The 23,983-nt window shown below is 39.8% G+C and overlaps 4 protein-coding genes across 5 annotated transcripts; 2 read left to right on the top strand and 2 right to left on the bottom strand.

The window, feature by feature from the left end:
* On the bottom strand, positions 9,052-11,596 carry LOC109236052. The gene is made up of 2 exons (XM_019402282.1): positions 11,511-11,596; positions 9,052-10,339 (listed from the first exon to the last, which is right to left on the bottom strand). Exons 1-2 carry the CDS (start codon positions 11,594-11,596, stop codon positions 9,052-9,054), a joined length of 1,374 nt encoding a protein of 457 aa, XP_019257827.1.
* On the top strand, positions 12,282-14,589 carry LOC109236240. Its single transcript, XM_019402437.1, has 8 exons — positions 12,282-12,460; positions 12,558-12,784; positions 12,863-12,959; positions 13,036-13,107; positions 13,384-13,604; positions 13,694-13,763; positions 13,883-14,165; positions 14,231-14,589. Exons 1-8 carry the CDS (start codon positions 12,406-12,408, stop codon positions 14,310-14,312), a joined length of 1,107 nt encoding a protein of 368 aa, XP_019257982.1. The 5' UTR covers positions 12,282-12,405; the 3' UTR covers positions 14,313-14,589.
* Positions 16,437-18,682, top strand: LOC109235599 (isoflavone 2'-hydroxylase-like). The gene has a single exon (XM_019401776.1). The coding sequence runs from the start codon at positions 16,715-16,717 to the stop codon at positions 18,221-18,223; it is 1,509 nt and encodes a 502-aa protein (XP_019257321.1). The 5' UTR covers positions 16,437-16,714; the 3' UTR covers positions 18,224-18,682.
* Positions 18,876-22,859, bottom strand: LOC109235600. Of its 2 annotated transcripts, XM_019401777.1 has the most exons (4): positions 22,662-22,840; positions 22,235-22,329; positions 20,558-20,832; positions 18,876-19,976 (listed from the first exon to the last, which is right to left on the bottom strand). In XM_019401777.1, exons 1-4 carry the CDS (start codon positions 22,689-22,691, stop codon positions 19,171-19,173), a joined length of 1,206 nt encoding a protein of 401 aa, XP_019257322.1. In that variant the 5' UTR covers positions 22,692-22,840; the 3' UTR covers positions 18,876-19,170. The 2 variants fall into 2 exon arrangements, with proteins under 2 accessions (XP_019257322.1, XP_019257323.1); XM_019401778.1 differs by lacking the exon at positions 22,235-22,329 and having other exon boundaries at positions 22,662-22,859.

Below are 23,983 nucleotides of genomic sequence, written 5' to 3'. Positions count from 1 at the left end.
ACCTGGAGAAGGCAAACAACCACTAGTACCACCAGCTAGGGTCACGAGAGGCTGGGACCGCGATAAAGGCTGAGGTGTAGCTCGTACAACAGCTAGAGCAGCACCGGTGGAGCCACCAATTGCTCTATCTTAGGAGCAAATACCAGATGTGGTTGAGCCGGTGGGACCAGCTCACACACCAGCTGTGTCCATTGTGATTCCAGGCCTTAAGGAGTCTTTGGCCCAGATATTGACTGTAGGCACTAGCCTTGCTCGGGAAATTTCAGTTCAGGCCGCACCAGCCACTCTCAGACCGAGGAAGGTGCCAAGACTCCCACCACCCGTACTCCAGAGCAGGTGGTTCAAGGACTTCAGACATCAGGGGCACTACCAGCCTAGCCGATTGCAGCTGTTCAGACCTAGGTTGGTCCACCTATGAGTGACGAGTAGCAGAAGAGACTAGAGCGGTTTGGGATGCTCAGGCCTCCAGGGTTCAGTGGGGCTAAGTCAGAGGATGCTTAGGACTTCTTAGATAGGTGCCAGTGGATCCTTCGCACGGCGGGTAATCTGGAGACTAGTGTAATATCATTCACTACTTTTTAGCTATTGGGGGCATCCTTTAGATGGCGGGAGGCCAATGAGTTGAGCAAGCTAGCCGGCGTTGCACCACTTACGTGGCATGAGTTCTCAGTTCTCTTCTTAGAGAAGTTTGTTCAACAGACCCGCAGGGAGGAGTTGCGTAGAAAGTTTGAGCAGCTATGCCATGAGGGTATGTCAGTGACACAGTATAAGATAAGATTTTCAGAGTTGGCTCAACACGCGATATGGCTGGTACCCACAGAGAGGGAGAGGATTAGGAGGTTCATTGATGGCCTCAACTATGGAATGCGCTTCGTCATCACTCGGGAGATTGCGTCAGGTGCTAGATTTGACGAGGTGGTTGATATTGCTAGACGCTTAGAGCAGGTTCATAGTCAGGAGTGTGAGGAGATGGAGGCCAAGAGGCCTCGTGGTTCCTGTAGTTTTAGTAGTGCTTCGGGTAGAGGACAATCCCACCACAGCAAGGGTCGTCCTTATAGGCTCACTCAAATGGATCATTCGGTTCATCGTGGTGCATCAGCTAGCCATGGTTCATACAGTGCTCGTCCAAGTCAGTCATCTCTCAGTGCCCTTCCAACTCAGAGTTCATCGCATGCTCCATCAGTTTAGGGTTAAACTATACCAGGTCCTTCTAGTAGTTATTCTAGTTCTCGGAGTCTAATTCAGTACCAGCCGCCATTGACGGATCGAGGTTTCTTTGGGTGTTGAAAGTTTGGGCATATAGAGAGGCATAGCCCCCATCTTTTGGGAGTTCCAGTTCAGAAGAGGGGTCAGGTTATGACTTCCGCACCAGTTACTTCACCACTCACTCAACCAGCTCGTGGTGGGGCTCAACTAGCTCATGGTGGGGCTCAGCCAGCTCGGGGTGGGGCTCAGCCAACTAGAGGTCGCCCTAGAGGGGGAGGCCGATTAGGTGGCGGTCAGGCTCGATACTATGCTTTTTCCTCCAGGCCAGAGGTTGTTGCTTCAGACGTCGTGATTACAAGTATTGTTTCAGTATGCCATAGGGATGCTTCCATTTTATTTGACCCTGGTTCCACTTATTCATATGTATCATCGTATTTTCTGGTTATTTGGATACGCCCCGTGATTCCTTAGTTATACTTGTTCATGTGTCTACGCCGGTGGGTGATTCTATTGTTGTGGAGCATGTATATCGGTCGTGTGTGGTGACTATTAGGGGATTTTAAATGAGAGTTGAACTCTTGTTGCTTAGTATGGTTGATTTCGACATGATTCTAGGCATGCATTTATTTTCCCCATGTCATGCTATTCTAGATTGTCACGCTATGACTATGACGTTAGCGATGCCGAGATTGCCTTGGACTAAGTGGAGTGGTTCTCTTGACTATGTTCCCAGTAAGGTGATTTCATATTTGAAGGCCCAATGGATGGTTGGAAAGGTTTGTCTGGCATATCTCTTTGTGAGGTTTGGTTGTCAGAGCTTTTTGGTTTTTCAGATCTCAATTTGAAGTTTTTGTGTTTGGCAGAATTTTCAGCCGCTAGTCCCCCTTGAAAATGTGAAGAGTAAGCTCCTTTTATAGATCAATGCTTAGAGGCATGCTCTCAATTCTTTTCTTTCTTTTTAACCTTTTTTTTTTGATTTTATCTCTTAAATCCCTATATAACCGACCTCTAACCCATTTTCTTTGCTAAACAGTCCCTGAAGCTTTCTCTTGGAAGCTTCCTAATCAGTTACACACAAGATTCCTTGATTCTATTTCCCTTAATACCCTTTAAACTCCATATATTTATCAGTTCCTATCTTACTCTCTCAATTACCGATTTTATTCTATCAACCTTATTCAATGGATTTCTGGTAGTGGGTGTTCTAACCAAATAAAACTGGGCCATGTCGACCTGTGCTCAAAGCCCATTGGTCTCTTATACTTTATCAAACCCGTTAATTACCTGGACCCAAATCCCTTCTAACATAAACCCCTTAATTCAGTTACTGGTTGGCTTCTAGAACAACTCTGGGTACGTTCGAGGACGAACGTGTGTTTAAGTGGGGGAGGATGTAACGACCCGACCGGTCGTTTTGAGCTTTTGCACTTTGATCGCCAGTTCTCAGGCATGACTTGCCTCGTGTTATGTATTATGACTAGTGTAGATCGTTGGTTTTGGTTTCAGGAAAATTTGGAATGAATTTGAAAGAAACAGTTTCAGTAGAAAGCCTTGAATTCGAAAGGTTTGACCAAGAGTTGACTTAATTGTATATGAGCTCGGATCGGAGTTTTTATGATGTGGTTAGCTTCATTGGATGATTTGTGACTTAGGAGTGTGATCGGAAGTGATTTTGGAGGTCCGGTGTAGAATTAGACTTGAATTGGCGAAGTTAGTATTTTGGCGATTTCCGGTTGATAGGTGAGATTTTGATCCGAGGGTCGGAATGGAATTCCGAGAGTTGCAGTAGCTTCGTTGGGTGATTTGGGATGTGTGTGTAAAGTTTCAGTTCATTCGGACGTCGTTTGGTTGGGTTTTTTATCGAATGCGTGTTTAGGAAGATTTAGAAGAACTTAGGCTTGAATCCGATGTAATTTGATGGCTTCGGTGTGGTTTGTGGCATTTTGATGATTGGAGCAAGTTTGAATGATATTTTAGGATGGGTTGGCACTTTTGGTTGGGGTCCCGGGGGCCTCGGGGTGATTTCGGATGGCTATCGGGATGGTTATTGGACTTGGTGAAATTCTGATGTTGCTGGTGTCTGGTGTTTCCGCATCTGCGGAAGAAGGGCCGCATATGCGGTTCCGCAGATGCGCTAAGGAGTCGCAGGTGCGATTATGGGTCATTGGAAGACTTCCGCAGAAGCGGATGGTGGTCCGCATATGCGGCGTCCGCAGAAGCGGATACAGACCACAGAAGTGGTCCAGGTGGTTACATGAAGAACCGCAGAAGCGGAAACCGCAAATGCGGTAATCGGGTCGCAGAAGCGAAAAGAGGTCTGGGCAGAATGGTTTAAATTAATATTTCATCCGCGAGCTAAGGTATTTTTCCTCCATTTTTGAGCATTGTGAGAGCTACTTGGGAGCTTTTGAAGGGGGATTCGAAGGAGATTGACTGGAGGTAAGTTTTATGAGTTAAAAACACGATTATTATGTGAGATTAACCTTGAAATTTGTGGAAATAAAGCCTAAAATTGAAGAACTAGGGCTTGAGTTTTTGATATGTCAAATTGGGATTTGATGGGTCATTTGAGCTCGGATTTGAGAGTTCTTGGTATGTATGAACTCGTGAGAAGATGAGGAATCTAGTAATATGAAAATTTCTGAGATTTGAGAAGTGGGCCCGGGGCTCGGGTTTTGCTAATTTCGAGATTTTTAATATTTTTCGATTGTTTTCGATTGGGTATTGTTCCATTGGCATATTGTGACGTATTCGTTCTGGTTTTGGATAGATTCGACGCGCGTGGAGGCCGATTTGAGGGGCAAAGGCGTCGCGAGCTAGAGGTTTCACCGGTTCGAGGTGAGTAATGATTGTAAATGATATCCTGAGGGTTTGAAACGCCGGATTTGCACACCGTAGTGCTATAGTGAGGTGACTTGCACGCCGGATAGCGAGCGTGGGGTAGAACACCGTTGGGGATTGTGACTTGGTCCGTCCCGGTTGTTGATTTTACCGCGTATTTGACTGAAACTTATTTGATATTATCATGATCTGGGCTGATTGCCATATTTGGGCTTCGTGCCAATTATTTGAACCCTTCGGGGATTTTATCACTGTTTCCTCACTTTAATTATACTGATTTACAAACTCAGCCGTATTAATTGAACTTTGAGACTTAAATGATATTTTCCACTATTATTTGGGCTGGAGCACTACTATTTTTATTGATGCCCGAGGGGCTTATGATGTTTTCTGGACTGAGTGAGGCCGAGGGCCATATGTGAGGATATGTTGAGTGATGTGAGGAGGCTTTTAGGCCTCGAGTGTATTGTGAGGAGGCTTTCAGGCCTCGAGTGATATGTGAGGGGGCTTTCAGGCCTCGAGTGTGATGTGTGAAGGCTTTCAGGCCTTATGTTGATATTGCGCTTGGGCCGTAGGGGGCCCCTCCCGGAGTCTGCACACCCCAGTGAGTGCCGTCGACGATAAATAAATGGAGCGGGCTGCACGCCGCAGCGAGATGTGGATCGGGCTGCACGCCGCAGCGGTTACTATATGATACTATTCTGAGAGTGTTTCTGAGAGTGAGCCCGAGGGGCTGGTACTGTTTTGAGATGTTGCCCGAGGGGCGAACTTTTATGTGCGCATCGTGTATATTTATTTGCCTTTTTTTACCTGTGATACTGTGGTATTTGTGCCCGAGGGGCGGATTTTTCTGTGCTTATCTGCACTAACTATTTTGAAACCGTTTCGTAGCTGTTGAAAAGATCATTTTCGAAAGAGATTTAAACTGAGCCAATATATTTCTAAAGATTTCACAGATTCACTGTTTTTCTCAAAGGATTGTACCCTGTTTCTATACAGCATGTTGGTTGCTTTACGTGAATTCTTACTGCTCAGTTGTTATTTACCTGTATTACTCACTGAGTTGGAGTACTCACTTTACTCCCTGCACATCGTGTGCAGTTGCAGGTATTTATTCACCCGGTAGCGGGTATTGGCTGTTTGGAGGCAGAACTGTAGTAGTTTAGCGAGGTGACTGCCGGCGTTCGCAGCACCGTTTTCTTTCTATGTTATTCATTATTCCTGTTCAGTGTATTTCTAGACTTGTAAATGTAATTACGTTCTTATAGATGCTCATGACTTCTGACACCCCGGTTTGGGCTGTGTCGGGATGGTTTCCCTTGTTATCATCGCTGATTCCGCATTATTGACTATGTTAAGCATGTTCTAGACTTGTTAAAATTAATTAACTGCTTTAAAAGAGGTGTTTGAGTTTGTTCTGGCTGGCCTTGTCTTCACGAGAGGCGCCATCACGGCCGGGTTGGGAATTGGGTCGTGACAGTGTTTTGGTTAGTGCCCGGCGCAAACCTGGACACCAAACTTTTTCCACTTTTTTGCTCTGCTGCCCTTGGCATTTTGGTTGGTACCTGGCGCGAACCTGGGCAACAAACTTGTACTTCCTCCAAATTCTTTCGTTTTACTTTAATTTGCACGTAAATTTTTCAAATCACTTTCATTTGACTCCTACACATAAAAATACCACGAATTAGAATAAATCATTACATTACACATACAAAAACCACGACATAACACATACTTTATGCCGAATATCAACATCCCACACTTAAAATCTTGCTCGCCCTCGAGCAATGGATTTCTCAACTACACCCCATCAACTTACACATCAACTATGGAGGAGAAATTCAAATTTTAATCATATACTCTACCCTTGGCTATGGTCGATACCGACAATCAAGCATGAGCATATGAAATTCACATTCTTCCCATTTTAAACATGCCCAAGTATAAGTTTCTTAAGTCAACCAATTCCAACAACCTACCCATAACCACCCTACCTCAAGAGCCGACTCATTACCACTAAGCACCCTCAACTCGCGCACTCACCAATCAAGAGAAGTTAACAATATTACCAATCTGTCATGAGATCATGTGCCCTCACAAACTAACAAGAGAGTGAATATAAATGTAGTCCACACATTCAAGTATGACTTTGAACATAAATTAAGGACATCACATAGTGTTGCAAAATTCGCTCACTCTCACAAAGAAATTCATGTGTATCCTGTGATCATACCATAAGCTCGCCTGTAGAGTACATCTCTACTAATATAAGCTAGCCAAGTCTAGGATCAATTAGGATTTTATGAGTTGTAATGTAGGCTAAGGGACGGGTAAGATACATTTAGGAATAGTGATTAACTCTCCTAAGCACTTTAGTACACTACACTAAAGAATCAAGCATACATTCTTTTCAATCAATTCAGTCACCACAAACCATACACAACATAACCCTTTTTTTTAATTAAATACTTCTACATCCCCACTAGCACGAATTAGTAAGATTAGGAGGTGTGCGTTTTTTTTTTCTTTTGACTATCAACATTATTTATATTTTTCATTGCAATTTTCTTTTCTCTTTTTTTTACACACACTCCATACATTAAGGTTCATCGGGTAGTGGTATTTTTCACAACATTAGTGCACCTTATGGGCCCTTCCATGGTTCCATTCAAAAGATACTTCTCCATCTCTTACCTTGCTTCTTTTAGCGACTAAGTGCCTTCGGAGGTAAATATTCAACAAGCTTAAGTTAAGAACAAAATATGGATACGGTTTGTAATGTGGGTGCGAAGAAAAAGGTCCATAGGCGCAAAGGGACTAACAACGGGAAAATTTTATTTGTAAGTGACAAGCACATTTATGATAAAGCAAAGAACTGCCTACGCCATCTCATAGACTAGCACAACTTAATATTTTCGCTTAGATTAACACACATGGCAAGTTCTAGACTCCACAGGATAGCACAGAATATCACGAATCCTCGCACACACGTTGCACATGACTCAATCGGGACTGTTCTGTTCAACTCTCAAGTCAAGCAAGCACATACGATTAACAAATTTTAAGCAATAATGCACTAGGTGACATGAAAGTCAAACAACTAAGAAAAGGCGTCACAGAGTAGGCTATTTATATTACTTAGGCATCACAATTCAAATCAAATATAACAGGAAGACAGAGTGCATGCCATAGCCTAATGTGCCAGCACCAAACATGTCAACAGGTACCTCATAGCAACTCAGTTTTCTTCCTATCCTACTCCTAAAAATTAAACCAAAATACCCGATTCAAACTACACCCTTGGAAAAGAACCGACGCCCAAAGAAAACCCAAGGGATACTACCTAACTATCCAAAAAAAAAAATCTTTTTGGTGTTTTTAATCGGACTTTAATTCCTCAAGAAAACTGTCCAAAAGATCCATCGTCGGGAAAAGTCCGAGCTTTTTCTGATTTTTTTTCTTTTTTCTTTTTTTTGTTGTTGAAGAACTAGACTATGTCTACTACGGGTTCCCAAAGGAAAAACTAATAAATAATAGTTTTATACAATTACATTACATAAAGTAGTTCCCCCACCCCTACACTTATATTATGCATAGTCCTCGATGCATGATCATAGATAAAAATATTAAAACAAGGGTGAGAAATACTCCCTGAGACCCTCTAGGGCCTAGCTAGCGCATGATTCTCAATATTAAGGGCCGGGACGACCCCAGACTTAAGCTCAAACATGCTCCTCATCTTCAACTTCGTGTACTCAAACTTCCCCTACTCTGCAAAATAAAAACAACACACAACTTGACATTATAAAAATAATTAGAAAAAATAAAATATAAGCTGGGCTGCTCCCAACAAGCGCCATATTTATAGTCGTGGCAGGACTCTGCTACTCTGCTCAGGCTGGGCGCTTTCGCTTATTATCTCTCCCATGAAGTCTAGCCTTTTTGCATATTCTAGGAAGGACTCTTATTTCATCTCTGGCTCTTTTCTCAATCATCTTTATACACTCAACTTGCAACACCACCTCCTCTAACTAAATTGTCCCATCTGGATCACTACAATTCCTATAAGGACTCTGGTCTATCCCCTTCGATTCTACCACGGTAATCATGCACAAGTCCTCATAATGCTTAGGGAGCTTAAGTGCCTTGTACACATTAAAAATGATTTCCTCATCAAGAACTCTCATCTTCAACTTCCCTTCCCTCACATCAATAATTGCTCCACCAGTAGCTAAGAACGGTCGCTCCAAAATAATGGCACCTCCTCATCTGCCTCGTAATCAAGAACAATAAAATCAGTAGGAGAATAAACTTTCCCACTCGAACTAACACATCCTCAATTATTCATTCTGGCATCACTAGTGACCTATCTACCAATTGTAAAGTGATTGTAGTAGGTCTAAGGACCCCCAATCCGAGTTGCTTGAACAAAGATTATGTCATCAAATTTATACTAGCCCCTAAATCACACATGGCTCTACCAACTTCTTGTTCCCCAAGAGACAGAGAAATTGTAAAACTCCTAGGATCCTTCAACTTAGGAGGAAGTTTACTCTGAACTCTAGCACTGCACTCTTCAGTAAGTGCAACTGTTTCAAACTCTATATGTCATCACTTGTTTGCCACAATATCTCTGAGATACTTTGCATACTTAGGCACATCCTGCAAAATTTCCACCAAAGGCAAATTTACACGCACTTGGCTCAAAATATCTAAGAATTTCCTTTACCTAGCATCATCTTTTTGCTTCTGCAATCTTTGTGAAAACGGAGGTGGTGGCCTTGTCACAATTACTGGCTCTGATCTTTCACTCTCTTTCTCATTAGTTCTTTCGCTCTCTTTCTCATTCTCCTCAACTTGCTTGGGAACTAATTCTCCTTCAAGACTAGCCATATACTTCTTTTTCTTTCGAACTTTTTCTAATACTCTTCCATTTCTCAGGGTAACCGCATTGACTTGAGCCGTAGGATTAGGCTTAGTATCACTAGGAAGAGCTCTAGTTGGTCAAGTATTTTGGGCACTAGCAAGTTGCCCTATTTGTCGCTCCAAATTTCTCATAGCTGCTGCCTGGACCTGCTGGTCAGCCATCAACTTCTTTAACATCTCCTCTATATGACTCGTTGAGTTCGTGGGTTGTACAACCTGTGGTAGTATATATTGTTGTTGAGGAGCTTGTGGCCTGTACTGATTCTGAGCAGCTTGATTTCCACCCCAAGAAAAGTTTGGGTGGTTCCTCCAGTTAGGATTGTAAGCGTCCCCATACTGATTTGCCTTCGCTTGATTTGCATTACCCACAAAATATACAGACTCTGGATTTGCTGGGCATAGATTTCTCATGTAACCTTCTCCACAGACTTCAAAAAATATCTGAACCTGTTGCACTGGCTGAGCTTGTTGCTTATTAATAACCAAGGTCATCTTATTGACTTGGTTGGCCAATGTGGCAACCTGCGATGATAGTGCCGAAACAACGTCTAACTCGAGGACCCCTGCAGACTTCTGAGCTATGTGTCTGCCCATCTCTCCTTGCCAATCAGGATTACTTTTGGAGAATGTATTTAGTAATGCATAAATTTTATCAAAGCTTTTGTCCAACACCTGACCTCTCGCTGTAGCGTCTACCACAACTTTTGTCTCTAGATGTAGCCCTTCTATGAAGGTATGAGCCAGCACTTCATTTGTCTGGTTGTGATGAGGACAATCTCTGAGCAGCCCCTTGAACCTCTCCCAAGCTGAATATAAAGACTCGCCCGACTTCTGTTTGAAGGCTACTATCTTACTTCTGATCTTTGCAGTTTTGCCTGAAGGGAAGAACCATGCCAAAAATTTCCTAGCCAGATCATTCCATGATGTAATAGAATTAGTTGGTTCTGCCTTCAACCACCGCTTTGCTTCGCCCAACAGAGAAAAAGGGAACAATGTGAGCCTCACATAGTTTGGAGTGACTTTGTTAGTGATATAAGTATCACTAATTTCCAAGAAGTTCAGGATGTATTGTTGTGGATACTCGTGTGGAAGACCCAAAAACTGCCCATTTGCATGTAGTAACTGGATCATGCTCTGTTTTAGCTCAAAATGCCCAGTGATTCTGGGCTTCACAATGCTGGAAATGACATTAGCAATGCTGGGCATTGCCATCTCCTGAATAATCATATGTTGCTCTTCTGCCATATTCATAGGTAGCTGAACCAGTGCCTGAAGATTATCTGTGTCCCTTGCTTCTCTCAACCTTCTGTGAAATATTCTCTCAAGTTCGGGGTCAAAGCCTTGAAGTCTATCCTGGCTCCTAACCCTTCAGATTCAATCAAAGTTCCTGAGAGCAGAGCAACCAATAAGAACGTTAGACTTGACGAAATAAACAACTAAAGTAAAAGCTAGTAAAGTAGTCAATATTCAAGTCCCCTGCAACGATGCCAAAAACTTGTTGCTCCCAAACGCACACGTAAGTATACATGGTCGTACAAGTAATAAAGTGATAAATTGAGTATCAAACCCATAGAGACTTGTTAACTAACCACTAGTTTTACCGAGATTATTATTCAGTCGAGTCAATCAGAGTTCAAAAGTGCGATTGTACTAAGTAATAATTCTAACAAGTAACTAATTAATCAAGCAGCAAAATAATTGTTGTGCATTCAGTATAGATGAATATTCCAAGGTAGTGATCGATTCACCAATCCTATTGCATTCTTGTTAACTCTCTCTTTCATAGAATTTACTCATGGTTGCTAATTAATCGAATAATTGCTCTCGTAGAATTCTCCTAAATTACTACTCGCCTATTCAAACTATATTCCTATGGAATCAATCTATTATGAACGCATTAAGATTACGATATTCAATTGAGCATGGTGACTAGGTATATTCCTATCCTAACCACAAATTCACCCCCCACTCAGAGAAGATCATGCCCTCTTTAATTCTTCTCTAATCTAGATGTAGCTTTCCCAAGCATAGCATAGATAGTAATTAGAACCTAAATGGTGGCCAGACAATTAAATAATTAATCACATAATTGAAGAAACAACCATATATATAATCAAGTTAAAGTCAACTTCGAACAATAATATTCATGGCTAAATCACAATCCCAAAACTTATGGGTTTTAGCCACTTGTGATAAAGTTAAACAATTCACAAGTGTTTGAATAATTGAAAATACTAAGAAAGATGAAGAAAAACTGAGAATCCTTGCTCCCGAATGTTCCGTGTATTGTTCTCGCCTCCAAACAATGTCCCCCCCCCCTACCCCCCCCCCTCCCCCCCAAAAAAAAAGGTTTAGAACCCCTTTTATACCTGTTGGGGATGTGTAGGGTTGAAATCTCCAAGTACCAACCGAATTAGGACAAAATCCGCCCTTGGGCGCCACGCTTTGCGCCAAGCTGGACACTTAACTTCTTAGCCTTTTGTCAACGGCATTTTGGTTGGTGCCTGGCACGAACTTGGGGACCAAACCTTTTTCACTTTTGTGCTCTGCCGCCCTTGGCGTTTTGGTTGGTGTCTGGCGCGAATCTTGGCACCAAACTCGTACTTCCTCTAAATTCTTCCATTTTTACTTTAATTTGCACGCAAATTTTTCAAATCACTTCCATTTGACTCCTTCACATAAAAACACCACGAATTAGAATAAATCATTACATTACACATACAAAATCCACGAAATATGAGTAAAATACGAGGTAATATGCATATAAATACACATACTATAGTTGTAAACTCTTTAATTTTGATATTTTGATTTTACCCCTCATGATATGCTCTATAGAAATAACATGACATCTAAAATCAAAAGATTCTAAAAGGGTGCTTTTGGTAAGTCATTTACATTTAGTTTATGTGTCTAAAGTCCTTTTTTCTTTTTTCTTTGTTAAGCTCATAGACTGGAGCAAAAAGCAATTTGTGCCAAAATCTTGTCTATCCTCTAAATTTTAAACCTTTTACTTTTTTCATTAGCTTATATTTGGCAAACTTGAATTCACTCAAATTCCTTTGAAATAGAAAAGTGATAATGGGACTTCTGAAAATGATAATTAGTAAAGAAAAAGAAGTACTTGTCCATTTTAATATTGAATGTAAAGTACAGTTCTCAACTAGAATTCTGATAGAACTACTAATACCTAACATTCATAATACCCACCTTTCTTACATAGAACAGTTAGTTGCACAAAAAAGGAAAGATGAATTTCTACTAACTAGCCATTCTTTTTTCCTCCTATAATATGGAGTTATCAGCATTTGATGATTCCCTTATGAATAGTCTTCCATGCCACCTCTTGCAGCTTCAAATTTCATTTTTCACAGAGGGGATTACCCTCTTCTCATGCATCATTAGCATTATCGTTATTGCTATTATTGTTGGATGTGGCAAGAGAAATTGACTCGTTTACTCGCCCTGCTACCTATATGTATTTGTGGCATGTAATATCCAATTTTTATGCTTTTGTCTCTTCAGTGAATTCCTTTCTAATGCACACACATTTTGTTTTTTTTTCCTTTCTTTTTTCTATTCAGTGTTGCTAAGCATAAGATACGGGCTTTATGGCGATTGTCACATGGTTCTTGGACCTAACTCATCGCGATTGCTTAGGGTGAGTTCTCTGTTTGTGAAGCAAGTTGAGGTAAGAGATGATGACAAGACAGGAGTTTCCATTTATGGGTTCTCAGAGAAGCCTGAATTAAGTGTAGAAGCCAAATGGAGCTCGTCGAGATTCGTGGTTGTTGGATCATACAGTCGCAAGGTTTGCATGAACAAATCCTGTGCTTTGCCATCATCCATTTAAAGGGTATATGCTTAAAAGTCACTGATTTGAATACAGGGGTTTTCTCTGTGGCTGAATAAAGGTTCAAGAATCAGAATAAAATGGCAAGCACAAAGCAGTATTTTGAGTCAACTTGAAGTGTCTTTAATGAAAGGTACCAAGAGTTTGGTATACGTTATGAAGTCGAAAACTGGATATGCCAATAAGTATGTTATTTTTGTCTTCAACAGGGGAGCGAAAGCATGAAAAAGTGCTGTCAACAAACTCTGCTAGATTTGATGTTTCAAATGGAACAACATATGGTAAGTTGGTAACAGTTTAAAGTTGCACTACTATATGCTTTTTGTAACTATGTACTATCTTGTTTTCATATTATGTGATGGTGTTTGACTTGGTAGGGAGCTTAAGAAGTTAATTTCGCTTGGTTTCTTTTGTTTCTACTTGATTGTAATAGACCCTTGTGGTCCGGCCCTTCCCCGGACCCCGCGCATAGCGGGAACTTAGTGCACCGGACTGCCCTAGTTGATTGTAATAAATTTGCCTACAATCTTGAATTAATTAAACCCTTGTTGGTTAAGGTATAGAAGCTGCATACATAATTGAGGAAGATGACAGGTACAACATTGGCATCACAAATCAAAACTCCAAAGGTGTCATACTGCTCATGAATGTGAACATTTCATCAACAATGTACAACATAAAGAAAGCAAAGAGTATTTGTTCGACAAACAATGGACCCTGTCGCCTCGATCTGTCATACCCTTCCACCCAATACTTTGTTCTTGCAACACCTGATACTGTAAGTCCAAATTTTTCTTTAAAACATCAAGAACGCTAGACATCGTTTAGTGAAATTTAAGAGCTTAACGATCGATGTGTCTACTGCAGCAAGACCTGTCTGGAATGTCTGTTGCAATATCTTACATTGCCCGTCTTGTCACTTATGTTGGTATTTTAGGTAACCTCTCAGGCAACTAAAGTCTCAAGATAATTACCATTATGTTATATTGAAAGTTAGCGAGATCAAGAATTTGACTAGTAGTTAAACTGTTGGCCTTACCTAATAATGTGTGGCAGGAATAGCTGTAATAATCATTTGCTATATACTGAAATCTTTGGGAGCTTGTGATGATGATAGATATGCAGAAGAAACACCAGTAACAAGAACGATAACCGAGCATAAGGAATTAGGACCAACTTATGGAACATATGAAGAAGAGTCAAATTCTGGAAAATCAAGCTCTTGCTCTTCAGAGGATTTATATGATGGGAGAATATGTGTTATTTGCTATGACAATCCAAGAAACTGCTTCTTTGTTCCTTGTGGTCATTGTGCAACTTGCCAAGAATGTGGTCAGAGGTAAATTATTCTTTTCACAGATAGAATATAGTAATGAAAATTCTCATAGGAGCAATTTCTTGCAGGATCATGGATGTTGAAAGTAGTAGGGTGTGCCCAGTGTGCAGAAGGCCAATTCACAAAGTTAGAAAGTTGATCATTCCTTAAACAGGAGGAGGTTTTTTTTGTTTTCTGGAAATTTTAATAAAGTGGTGGACATGTGTAATCAGTATCTATGAACTGTTAGCAATTCCATAGGTTTGTAAACAGTAAACTGTAGAATCATAGCAAAATTAATGATCCCTAGAGAGATGACCAGTTATTTGAAATACAGGTTGTCATTTGTGGAAACGAACGGGTTACAAGTTCGGCCTGGTTTTTTTTATGGTGTCTTAGGGGATGGATTGTTCTTTCTAAGGCATATTTATTAGTGAGCTTTTAAGTATTGTCACTGTATGGGCACATACAAGGTAAAAATAGGGGGTCTCTCTGTTAACCAAGATGCACAAAGATAATACTATATGTTTTTTGAGAATGAATAAGAAAAGATATCGAGGAATTGTCGTTGTTACATAGAGAAAACCACTTCTTCTCAGCAGACTATTAGTAAAGATTATTTTACTAAACCGATTAAAGTATAGGGTCAAACACAATAATTCCTAGTCCCTAGAAAAGTATTTCTTGTTAGCTGATATATTTGGATATTCCAGTACCAGCAATCCATTTTAGAAATTATTTTCTTTAATAAAACTTCTGGTTATGAAAAGATTCTGAGATGTCAATTTGGTAATGAGAAACTGTAACAGAAATTAGAAAACAAGCAATTGGGGCATTGTGACATAGGACATGACGCCCATAACATACGTAGTAAGTTGAAGTACAAGAGTAAAGGCCAAAATTTCATTCATTCATAGGACAAGAAAGGCATCTTAATTGACGGAGTACAATTGTTCCGGGACCACTGCAGACAAGCATAATCAAGATGGGGACATGGGGTGTATATATACACGAGTCCGAAACTTTTCTAATATTTTTTTGGACAAAAAATATATTTTTACTATTAAAAAAAAGTTACCTAAATAGCTAATTCGCAGTACTATACTGTGAATTACTTTAACGGAAATTTAACCGTTAAAGTAATTCGTTGTAGAGTACTGCGAATTATTAACTAAAAAAATTTTCTTTTAATTAATTCACAGTACAATATTGCAAATTGAGTACACTCGGATTTTTGGACTCAGCAGTTTGCAGTACTATATACTGCGAATTGCCATGCAAAATTGGCAAATTTTACAAAGGTGACCCAACCCCCAAACGTTAGAAACTGATGAATAAAAGAAGATATATCATTTATTTAGGGCAAATTCCATGCACGATTTGATGGGGACATGTGTTGTTTCGTTTATCCCAATTTTCCTCCTCGCAGCTTTGCTCACCTTGGGAGCTGATCATCTTCTGGCCAATTTTACTATTTTAGGATTATTCTTTTTTTTGATATTTTTTTAATCTACGTTTATTTTTGCATAGATATTTTACATAATTAGTGTAATTTAACATGACATAGCATGTTAAATGACAGATGAATATTTCAATTCTAATTACTCTATAAGTAATTTAATATATAAAATTTATTTACTTTATTAGGGAATGAAATTAAAATGCATTCTTTTTCCGCTTGATTCTTTATTTGTAGTAGCAAGGACCTAGGAACTTCGTTTCACCCCATAACTTTGTGTGGGTCGGCTGACCGTGTATATCTTGGGACTAATAACTAAAAATAGCAAAACACATACACAAAAGTGTAGAGCTTTTGATGACACCTATGATGAGTTCTGTCACGCGTAAAGTAAAGTTGGAGAAAAAAAGATAAAAATCATAATTAGCATATCAGTACGAATTTTGCATGGCAATTCGCAGTACTATATTGCGAATTTGCTGGGCCCAAAAATTGAAGTGTACTCAATTCGCAGTATTGTACTGCAAATTAGTTAAAGAATTTTTTTTTTAAGTTAATAATACGCAGTACTCTACTGCGAATTACTTTAATGGCTAAATTTCCGTTAAAGTAATTCGCAGTATAGTACTGCGAATTAGGTATTTAGGTAACTTTTTCTTTTAGTAGTAAAAACGTGTTTTTTGTCCAAAAAAATATTAGAAAAGTTTCGGCAGTGCATTTTAACTTGTTATAACATGTCATTTATAAAGTTATTATATGGACTTGTTGGTATAAAAAAGTTATATATTGTCTGTGCACAAAAATTAAACTCAACAACAAATTATCAAATACGATTGTTACGTATAAGTGGCACCTAGCCGTCCACAGATGAAAATGTCAAATATGCTGATAACTACACATAGTATATACTAAAGCCTTCCTGCATCAGAGCTGCACTCCATAAAATATCAGCCTAGCTTTGGCCTTATTCAATTCCTGGAAAAGGACTAAGCCTCAAGCCAGAAACTAAGTTAGCCTAAAACCTAATTCAAAAAGGAAATCCAAAAAGCAAAGTTGAGTATTCTTGTTATTTATAATTACTGCAAAGTCTTTCTCTGATTGTATCTGAATCACCATGGACATTTCATACTACATCCTCATCTTCACTTTCCTTTACTTGCTAAAGAACCATTTCCTTAGAAAATTCCATAATCTCCCACCAAGTCCCTTTATTTCTTTGCCCATAATAGGCCATCTATATCTCTTCAAGAAACCACTCATTAAAACATTAGCTAAAATTTCAGAAAAACATGGTCCTTTGCTTCTCCTCCGATTTGGATCGCGCCCTGTCCTCCTTGTCTCTTCCCCTTCTCTTGCAGAGGAATGTTTCACCAAAAATGATATCGTCTTTGCCAACCGTCCAAGATTGCTAGCTGGAAAACATCTTGGTTACAATTATACCAGCCTTGTTTGGGCCTCCTATGGCCAAAATTGGCGCAATCTAAGGCAGATTGCTACTCATGAAATCTTATCCACTCAGAGAATTCAAATTTTTGCTGAAATCTATAAAGGTGAGGTTCGAGCTCTGCTTCAACGACTCGTTAGGGGTAAAACCAGTGATGGAGCTTCTCACATAGTGGATATGAAAGCGGCTTTCTTTGAGATGACACTTAACATTCTGATGATGATGATTGCTGGAAAACGATACTATGGTCGTTCTGCTATGGAGGAATCTAGGAGCTTCAAAGAGATTGTTTCAGAAACTTTCCAATTGAGCGGTGCAACAAATATAGGAGATTTTATGCCACTTCTTAACTGGATAGGAGCAAACAAACTTGAAGATAAGTTGAAGTTACTGCAGGAGAAGAGGGATAACTTCATGCAAGATTTGATTGAAGAGCACAAGAACAGCAGAAAGGGATCTTCTTGTGAGCAAAAGAAAAACACCATGATTGATGTTCTTCTATCACTCCAAGATTCAGAACCTGATTATTACACAGATGAAGTGATAAGGGGCATGGGACAAGTCATGTTATCAGCAGGGACAGATACTACAGCTAGCACAATGGAGTGGGCATTATCACTTCTTCTGAACAATACTGAGGCACTAAAGAAAGCTCAAAAAGAAATAGACACTCGCATAGGACAGTCATCAAGATTACTTGATGACTCAGACCTTTCTCAACTCCCTTATCTCCATGGGATCATAAACGAAACTCTCCGAATGTACCCAGTGGTTCCGATTCTTGTGCCACATGAGTCCTCGGATGAGTGTACCGTTGGAGGTTTTCATGTCCCCCGTGGGACAATGTTGCTGGTGAATATGTGGGCAATACAGAATGATAATAAGACATGGGAAGAGCCAAATGAGTTTAAGCCTGAAAGGTTTATCGATATCAAAGGGCAACGAGATGGGTTCAGGCTAATGCCATTTGGATATGGCAGGAGAGGATGTCCAGGCGAGAATTTGGCAATGCATGTAGCTAGTTTGGCATTGGGATCACTTATTCAGTGTTTTGAATGGGAGAGAACAAGTGAAGAGCTGGTTGACATGACTGGAGGACCTGGACTCACTATGCCTAAGGCTATACCATTGCTAGCAAGATGTAGGCCACGCCAAAATATTGTTAACCTTCTAGCTTAGTTGTAATCAAGTTTCTTCCCTGAGCTTTCTTTTCAAACAAAACTAATAAACATAGACAAACAACACAACATTTGTCTATCTACACTAAGTACACAAAACTAAGGAAAAAGTAACATCTAAATTTAAGTAGTCTGCTAATTGTTCACAGCTTGCAGGACATGATCAGTAATTCTTGCAGAGGGCTGGCTTCCTGTTGTAGCTTATATCTTCTTAGTTGCTAATACAACTGCTAGTACGTTGCAATCCCAAACTTTTAGTTGCTAATAAATAGTAACATCTAATTTATGTTACACCTTGTGCCTTAGTTTGTGCCATACCTGAATACAAATATGGCTCAATTTATGCATTGAAGTGAATCCTCGTGTACGAGCATGCATCAGCATTCATCAAACAAGAGCTCACTGTTATAGTGGTTATGACTCGCCATGTATGTTCAAAATGTAATTGAAGCTGACCATGTTTGACCACTCATAGGAGGCGATGAAGAACGAACAAAGAAATTCTGTGTATAACAAAGTTTTGATGTCTGCACCAGATCAACATTCCCATCAATTTTTTGTGGCTGTAGAGTAGATCAGTGAGTTACCAGTCATTAAGAAATATATATATAATCACAGAAGCAGGAGCAATCATCCAACATTTAACAAGAAAATGAAGGCGCGTAACTTTCATAAGCAATCAGAATGATGGATTCCTTTTACGTTTATTTTGTAACTCATGTAAAAATAAGTATTCACCGTTAGTGCAAAGCACAATAACTATGTTGTCCAACTCAGAATATTTTCTGAACAGGTTATACAAGCAAACCTTTCAAAAAGATGGAAAACTAAAAGGGAACCGGGAGTCACCAAAATAAATATCCTCACTGCCTTCTCGGCTTCGTGTATACAAAAGCATTTGCTTTCATGATTGGTACACTTCAACATGCACCATTCATCATTGTCATCTTAGCTCCACCTCCTTCGATCTTCTTCCTCATCCACTGGAGTGTACCATGATGGTCTTCGCTTTGAGTTGCTCAATCTGTAGTTCAGGAGAATCTCTTCATTACAAATTGCTCTAGTTGCCACAAGAACAAGCGTCTTTAGAACAGGGACATCCGATCCATTCTTGCCGGACTTCCATTTGAACCAAAATGTGCCAAACCTTTTCATTGCTTCTTCACCATTTCCGAACGAAATATTTGGTATATAGGACCTCATGTGTTTCTCTGGGAGGGGAAAGTCATAAGGGCATATCATAACATTGGGGACCATGTCCTTGGCTGGGTGGTTGGCAAAGTGAGCAAAGGCTAGAGGGTTTCTCCTTTCCAAAACTTCATGGTTGCCACCTAGACGTGTTCCATCCAATGGTTTACTGAGCATTCTCCAAATTCGCTCAGAACCCTTTTCATCAACTTGCATGTTGTGCTTAGGTTCAGCAAGGGATGAACCATTCCATATTTCCCGAGATTCACCACCGGCGCCCCAGGGCTGCGCATTTATCACAGTTCCATCATACCGTGTGATCAAATACGAATTTTGGGCATCAACTCTTGGATATCCAGGAATATAGCGGTAATATGCAGGGGAGTAGATTACACCAGGATAGAATGCTAGCACAGCACCAACATCAGCTTCACCATGTAAGAATAAACCTTGCCCAGCATCCTCATGTGGAATTTGAGACGGTTTGACCTCCAAAGTGTAGCCCATAAGATCCTTTAAACTCTGTGAAACCTCTATGCGTGTCAATGGCTTGGTTTCAGGTATAGCTGTGCTGAAAACATATTAGTAATCAAAATCCAGGGGCAATGCAGCTAATCGAAGTCATCAACACTTGCTGTGAGAAAGAAAAGCTTTATCCAAGATGACCAAAAAGCTTGAATATAATCTATGTGAGACCACCAAAAAGTTTCTGTAACTATAATTTTATGTTATACCCCACTTTCCAAGGGCTTATATTGAACGCAATCCGTGAGAACCGTCCTACAATTAATTACCTATGGGTCCAATTTTCCAGGACATGGACTCTTATATCCCTACCATTTACCAAAATGTTAAGACAAAACTTTTTAGTTAAAAAATTCCAAAAGTCCTAAGAAACACCATTAGCATAATATTTGTTTCAATTCTATTTTTGGTAAGCTAAATAGTTAACAACCAACAATGCAACACCAACAATATGGCTAGGAGTTAATATTCATATTCACAATCTAACATAACATAACAAAAGCAGGACATAAAGGGTTGCCAACACGTTGCTAAAGTTGGGAACTAATGAAAATTCTAAACAAATTTTAGAAAAGCCACAAATATAAAAGGTGCTGCAGAAACTTCAGCTCAAGATTCTTACCGATGTGGTCCTTTAATGGAGCAGTCCTACCAATAGCAAGGCCGAGCCCACTGCGATGGGGAGAAGGACTATTTTCGGAAGATGATGTGTCCTGCTTGTCCTTGACATTAAGATCAGGGAGTAATATGTGATCCATATGCTTGCAAAAGTTTGTAATCTGGTTATGCACATTGTCTTGGACCTGCTTCTGTTGATCAGCTAAGGAGGCCTTGCCAGCCATGTCAATAATCTCCTCAGCATCAGCTTCAACGGCATCCTTTCCCAAACGATTGTAACTGAAAAATGAAGTTTATCATGGCAAGGATGAAACTTGCAGAAAAGATGTATGCAATTTTTACTATCATATGTTTCATAAGTGATTCCAGTCAAAAAAGAAGTTAGTTACATCTTACAATTTCATCTGATCTGACATAGACAAGAGCCTTAGAGGACAACAGTATAATGCAATCTCCCCCCCACCTCCCCCCCCTCCCTCCTTTCTTTGGACCAGTAAATATTGCAAATAGCGTTAAATCTACAGTTATCTAAAGAAGAAACAAAAAGGAAAATGTAGAACAAGGATTGCTGGTTGATGACTCAAGTAATATCCTAGCTCTTAAAAGAACTGAAAGCAGCAAAACATTCATCAAAATACCCAACCAGCTGCGCACAAGTTTGATACCACGGACACAAAATCTTACTCAACAGAAAAATTTTAACTTCCGTCATTGAAACAAAAGATGAGATGACCAGAAAAAAATATAAAATATCCTAACAAAACCTTTCCTTTCCACAGGTTAAAACAAATTCATTTCAATCTCATAAAGTGCATATTTAAATTTCAAATAAAAACTGAATAGCCTGTAGAATTGTATTTACATGAAAAGCGCAGCAACAACAAGAATAAAAAATCCAGGGTAATCCCACAAGTAGGGTCCGAGGAGGGTAGTGAGTACGCAGCCTTACCCCTACCTTGTGCAGGTAAAGAGGCTGTTTTCAATAGACGTGAAACAGCGCAACCTGGTTGGTCAAATTACTCATAGAAAATAGTTTTACGAGGTAAAAGTGCAATATACAGCCAATTGAACAGCTTAGATCTGCCAATTCTTGGTACAAACATCAACGCTAAAGCTATGTTTTTGCAGTAAATTTCAAGGATCGCAGATAAAACCTAAATTAGCCTACCTTAGTTTATTGACCGAATTATAAATAATACAGCAAGTTGTATTTGTCTCACCAGTCAGTTTACACGAAGAGTATAAGTTTTATGCACGTGCATAGTGTAAAAAAGATTTACACCATCAGGTCACTTAAAAGGCAACTTAAGTAACTCTTTCTACAAACACTAACTGGTAAGTTCAAAAAGACGGGAAGCAATCTTCTCTAAAAGGTCAAAATACACGGATAGTGTAAGAAAATCTTCGCAATGGCAGTGTAAAAAAAATGGCAGCCCGGTGCACTAAGCTCCCACTATGCGCGGGGTTCAGGGAAAGGCCGGACCACAAGGGTCTATTGTACGCAGCCTTACCTTGCATTTCTGCAAGAGGATGTTTCCACTGCTCGAACCCGTGACCTCCTGCACCAAGGCTCCCCTTCGTCGCAATGGCAGTGTATATAACTTTAATCCTTAAAAAGGGGGAAAAAAAAGCATCCTATATATTAGCATTACTTTTTTTAAGTATGTGAAATGATTCTTACCTAGAGTAAAGGAAGAGACGGTTTATATCAGCTTCAAACTGAAGATGCCTTGGATCTTTAGCAAATGTGGGGCTTTTTGCAAGAACTTTAACAGCCTAAAATTTGTTCCAGAACTTTATCAGGAGATGAATTGTATTAATATTCAATACAAAGTACATACCACATTATAGAATCATAGGAACTAGAAGAAAAAATTATAAATCACAATCTTTAATAGTTACAAGTATTTGAAAAAATCTTAATCAAAAGAAATGCTTTTTGACTCTCCAAATAAAACAAAACTTTCATTCTTTTTGGGAGGGAGGAAAAATCCAAAAACCCAACATAAATTAAGAATAAAACTCTTATATATGAACCGTTTAGTATCCATAAAAATTAGTACATGTTTCTGTTCCAAGTTTATACATTTGAAAGAAGTCTCAGTTACCTCTTGAAATTTTTGGAAGAGAGAGGCCATAGAGGAGCTTGATCGTTGTTTGCTGAAGTTCGAGCTTGCTGCAAACCTGAATTGAAAATTTTGCGACGTCGTATTAGATTTGAGGGAAACATGTAGGGAAGTTGGTGTAATATACAGAAATAAGCGGGGTCGTTTCGGAATAATAATGTGAATAAAATGATACCATCATACTAGGATTAATATATGCTGATGAATTGTTCGTTACTACCTCGTTTCACTCTGTCTTTCTGAATGTTATAGGGATGGCAATGGTGCGGGTTTAGATATATGTGGATACGGGGCGGGGCGGGCTGAAATAAAAGAAATTTAATTATATGTGGGTGCGGTGCGGGTTTAAATTTTTTACGAAATTACAACTTTTCAAGCTCTTATGGGTTTAAATTACATTACTACAACAACAACAACAACATACCTAGTAAATCTCATACCGTGGGATCTGGGGAGGATAGTGTGTACGCAGACCTTACCCCTACCTTGTGAGGATAGAGATGTTGTTTCCAATAGACCGTAAGCATAAGCATCACATTAATGAAAATATAGACAAGAAGGGACAGTACCAAAAAGCCATATAAAAGCAGAATAAAAACAACAAGATAATAAGGTAATCAACAATGGAAGAAAACAATGGTTAGTCATAAAAAACTACTACCAACAGAAAGCGAGACCACATGCCAATACTACTGATATGGACACTCTAGACTACCTACTCTACTACCCTAATCCTCGACCTCCCTACCTTCCTATCAATAGTCATGTCCTCGGTCAGTTGAAGTTGCGCCATGTCTTGCCTAATCACCTCTCCACACCTCTTCTTTGGCCTACCTCTACCTCTCCATAGGCCCTCCAATGTCAACCTCTCACACCTCCTCACAAGGGCGTATATGCTCCTCCTCCTCACATGACCAAACTACCTAAGTCGCGCTTCCGCATCTTATCCTCAATAGGGGACACACCCACCTTGTCGCGAATAACCTCGTTTCTGATCCTATCTGACCTGGTGTGCCTGCACATCCATCTCAATATCCTCATCTCTGCTACCTTCATCTTCTGGACATGAGCGATCTTGACTGGCCAACACTCAACCACATACAACATCGTTGGTCTGACCACCACTCTGTAGAACTTACCCTTAAGTTTCGCTGGTACCTTCTTGTCACACAAAACACCGGAAACGAGTCTACATTTCATCCATCCCACCCCAATACGATGTGTGACATCTTCATCAATTTTCCCATCCCCCCGAATAATAGACACAAGGTACTTAAAGCTTCCTCTCTTAGGGATGACCTGCG

Source organism: Nicotiana attenuata, chromosome 12 (genome assembly GCF_001879085.1).
Source record: "Nicotiana attenuata strain UT chromosome 12, NIATTr2, whole genome shotgun sequence".
NCBI lineage: Eukaryota > Viridiplantae > Streptophyta > Magnoliopsida > Solanales > Solanaceae > Nicotiana > Nicotiana attenuata.
The sequence above is the reverse complement of the archived record's forward strand: the minus strand, read 5'-3'. Positions and strand labels throughout refer to the sequence as shown.

What these genes read in the sequence shown, in the direction of transcription:
- LOC109236052 (XM_019402282.1), bottom strand. Translation starts at nt 11,596, where the DNA reads ATGGAAGAATTTAGAGGAAGTACGAGTTTGGTGCCAAGATTCGCGCCA. An exon ending in AAGGGCGGCAGAGCACAAAA is followed by an intron (nt 10,340 to 11,510) that starts GTGAAAAAGGTT and finishes TTGAATCTGAAG; the next exon opens with GGTTAGGAGCCAGGATAGAC.
- LOC109236240 (XM_019402437.1), top strand. Translation starts at nt 12,406, where the DNA reads ATGTGGCAAGAGAAATTGACTCGTTTACTCGCCCTGCTACCTATATGT. An exon ending in TTCAAATGGAACAACATATG is followed by an intron (nt 13,108 to 13,383) that starts GTAAGTTGGTAA and finishes TTGTTGGTTAAG; the next exon opens with GTATAGAAGCTGCATACATA. An exon ending in TGCCAAGAATGTGGTCAGAG is followed by an intron (nt 14,166 to 14,230) that starts GTAAATTATTCT and finishes AATTTCTTGCAG; the next exon opens with GATCATGGATGTTGAAAGTA.
- LOC109235599 (XM_019401776.1), top strand. Translation starts at nt 16,715, where the DNA reads ATGGACATTTCATACTACATCCTCATCTTCACTTTCCTTTACTTGCTA.
- LOC109235600 (XM_019401777.1), bottom strand. Translation starts at nt 22,691, where the DNA reads ATGGCCTCTCTCTTCCAAAAATTTCAAGAG. An exon ending in CGTCTCTTCCTTTACTCTAG is followed by an intron (nt 20,833 to 22,234) that starts GTAAGAATCATT and finishes TTCATTTTTCAG; the next exon opens with TTACAATCGTTTGGGAAAGG. An exon ending in TCCATTAAAGGACCACATCG is followed by an intron (nt 19,977 to 20,557) that starts GTAAGAATCTTG and finishes TTTTCAGCACAG; the next exon opens with CTATACCTGAAACCAAGCCA.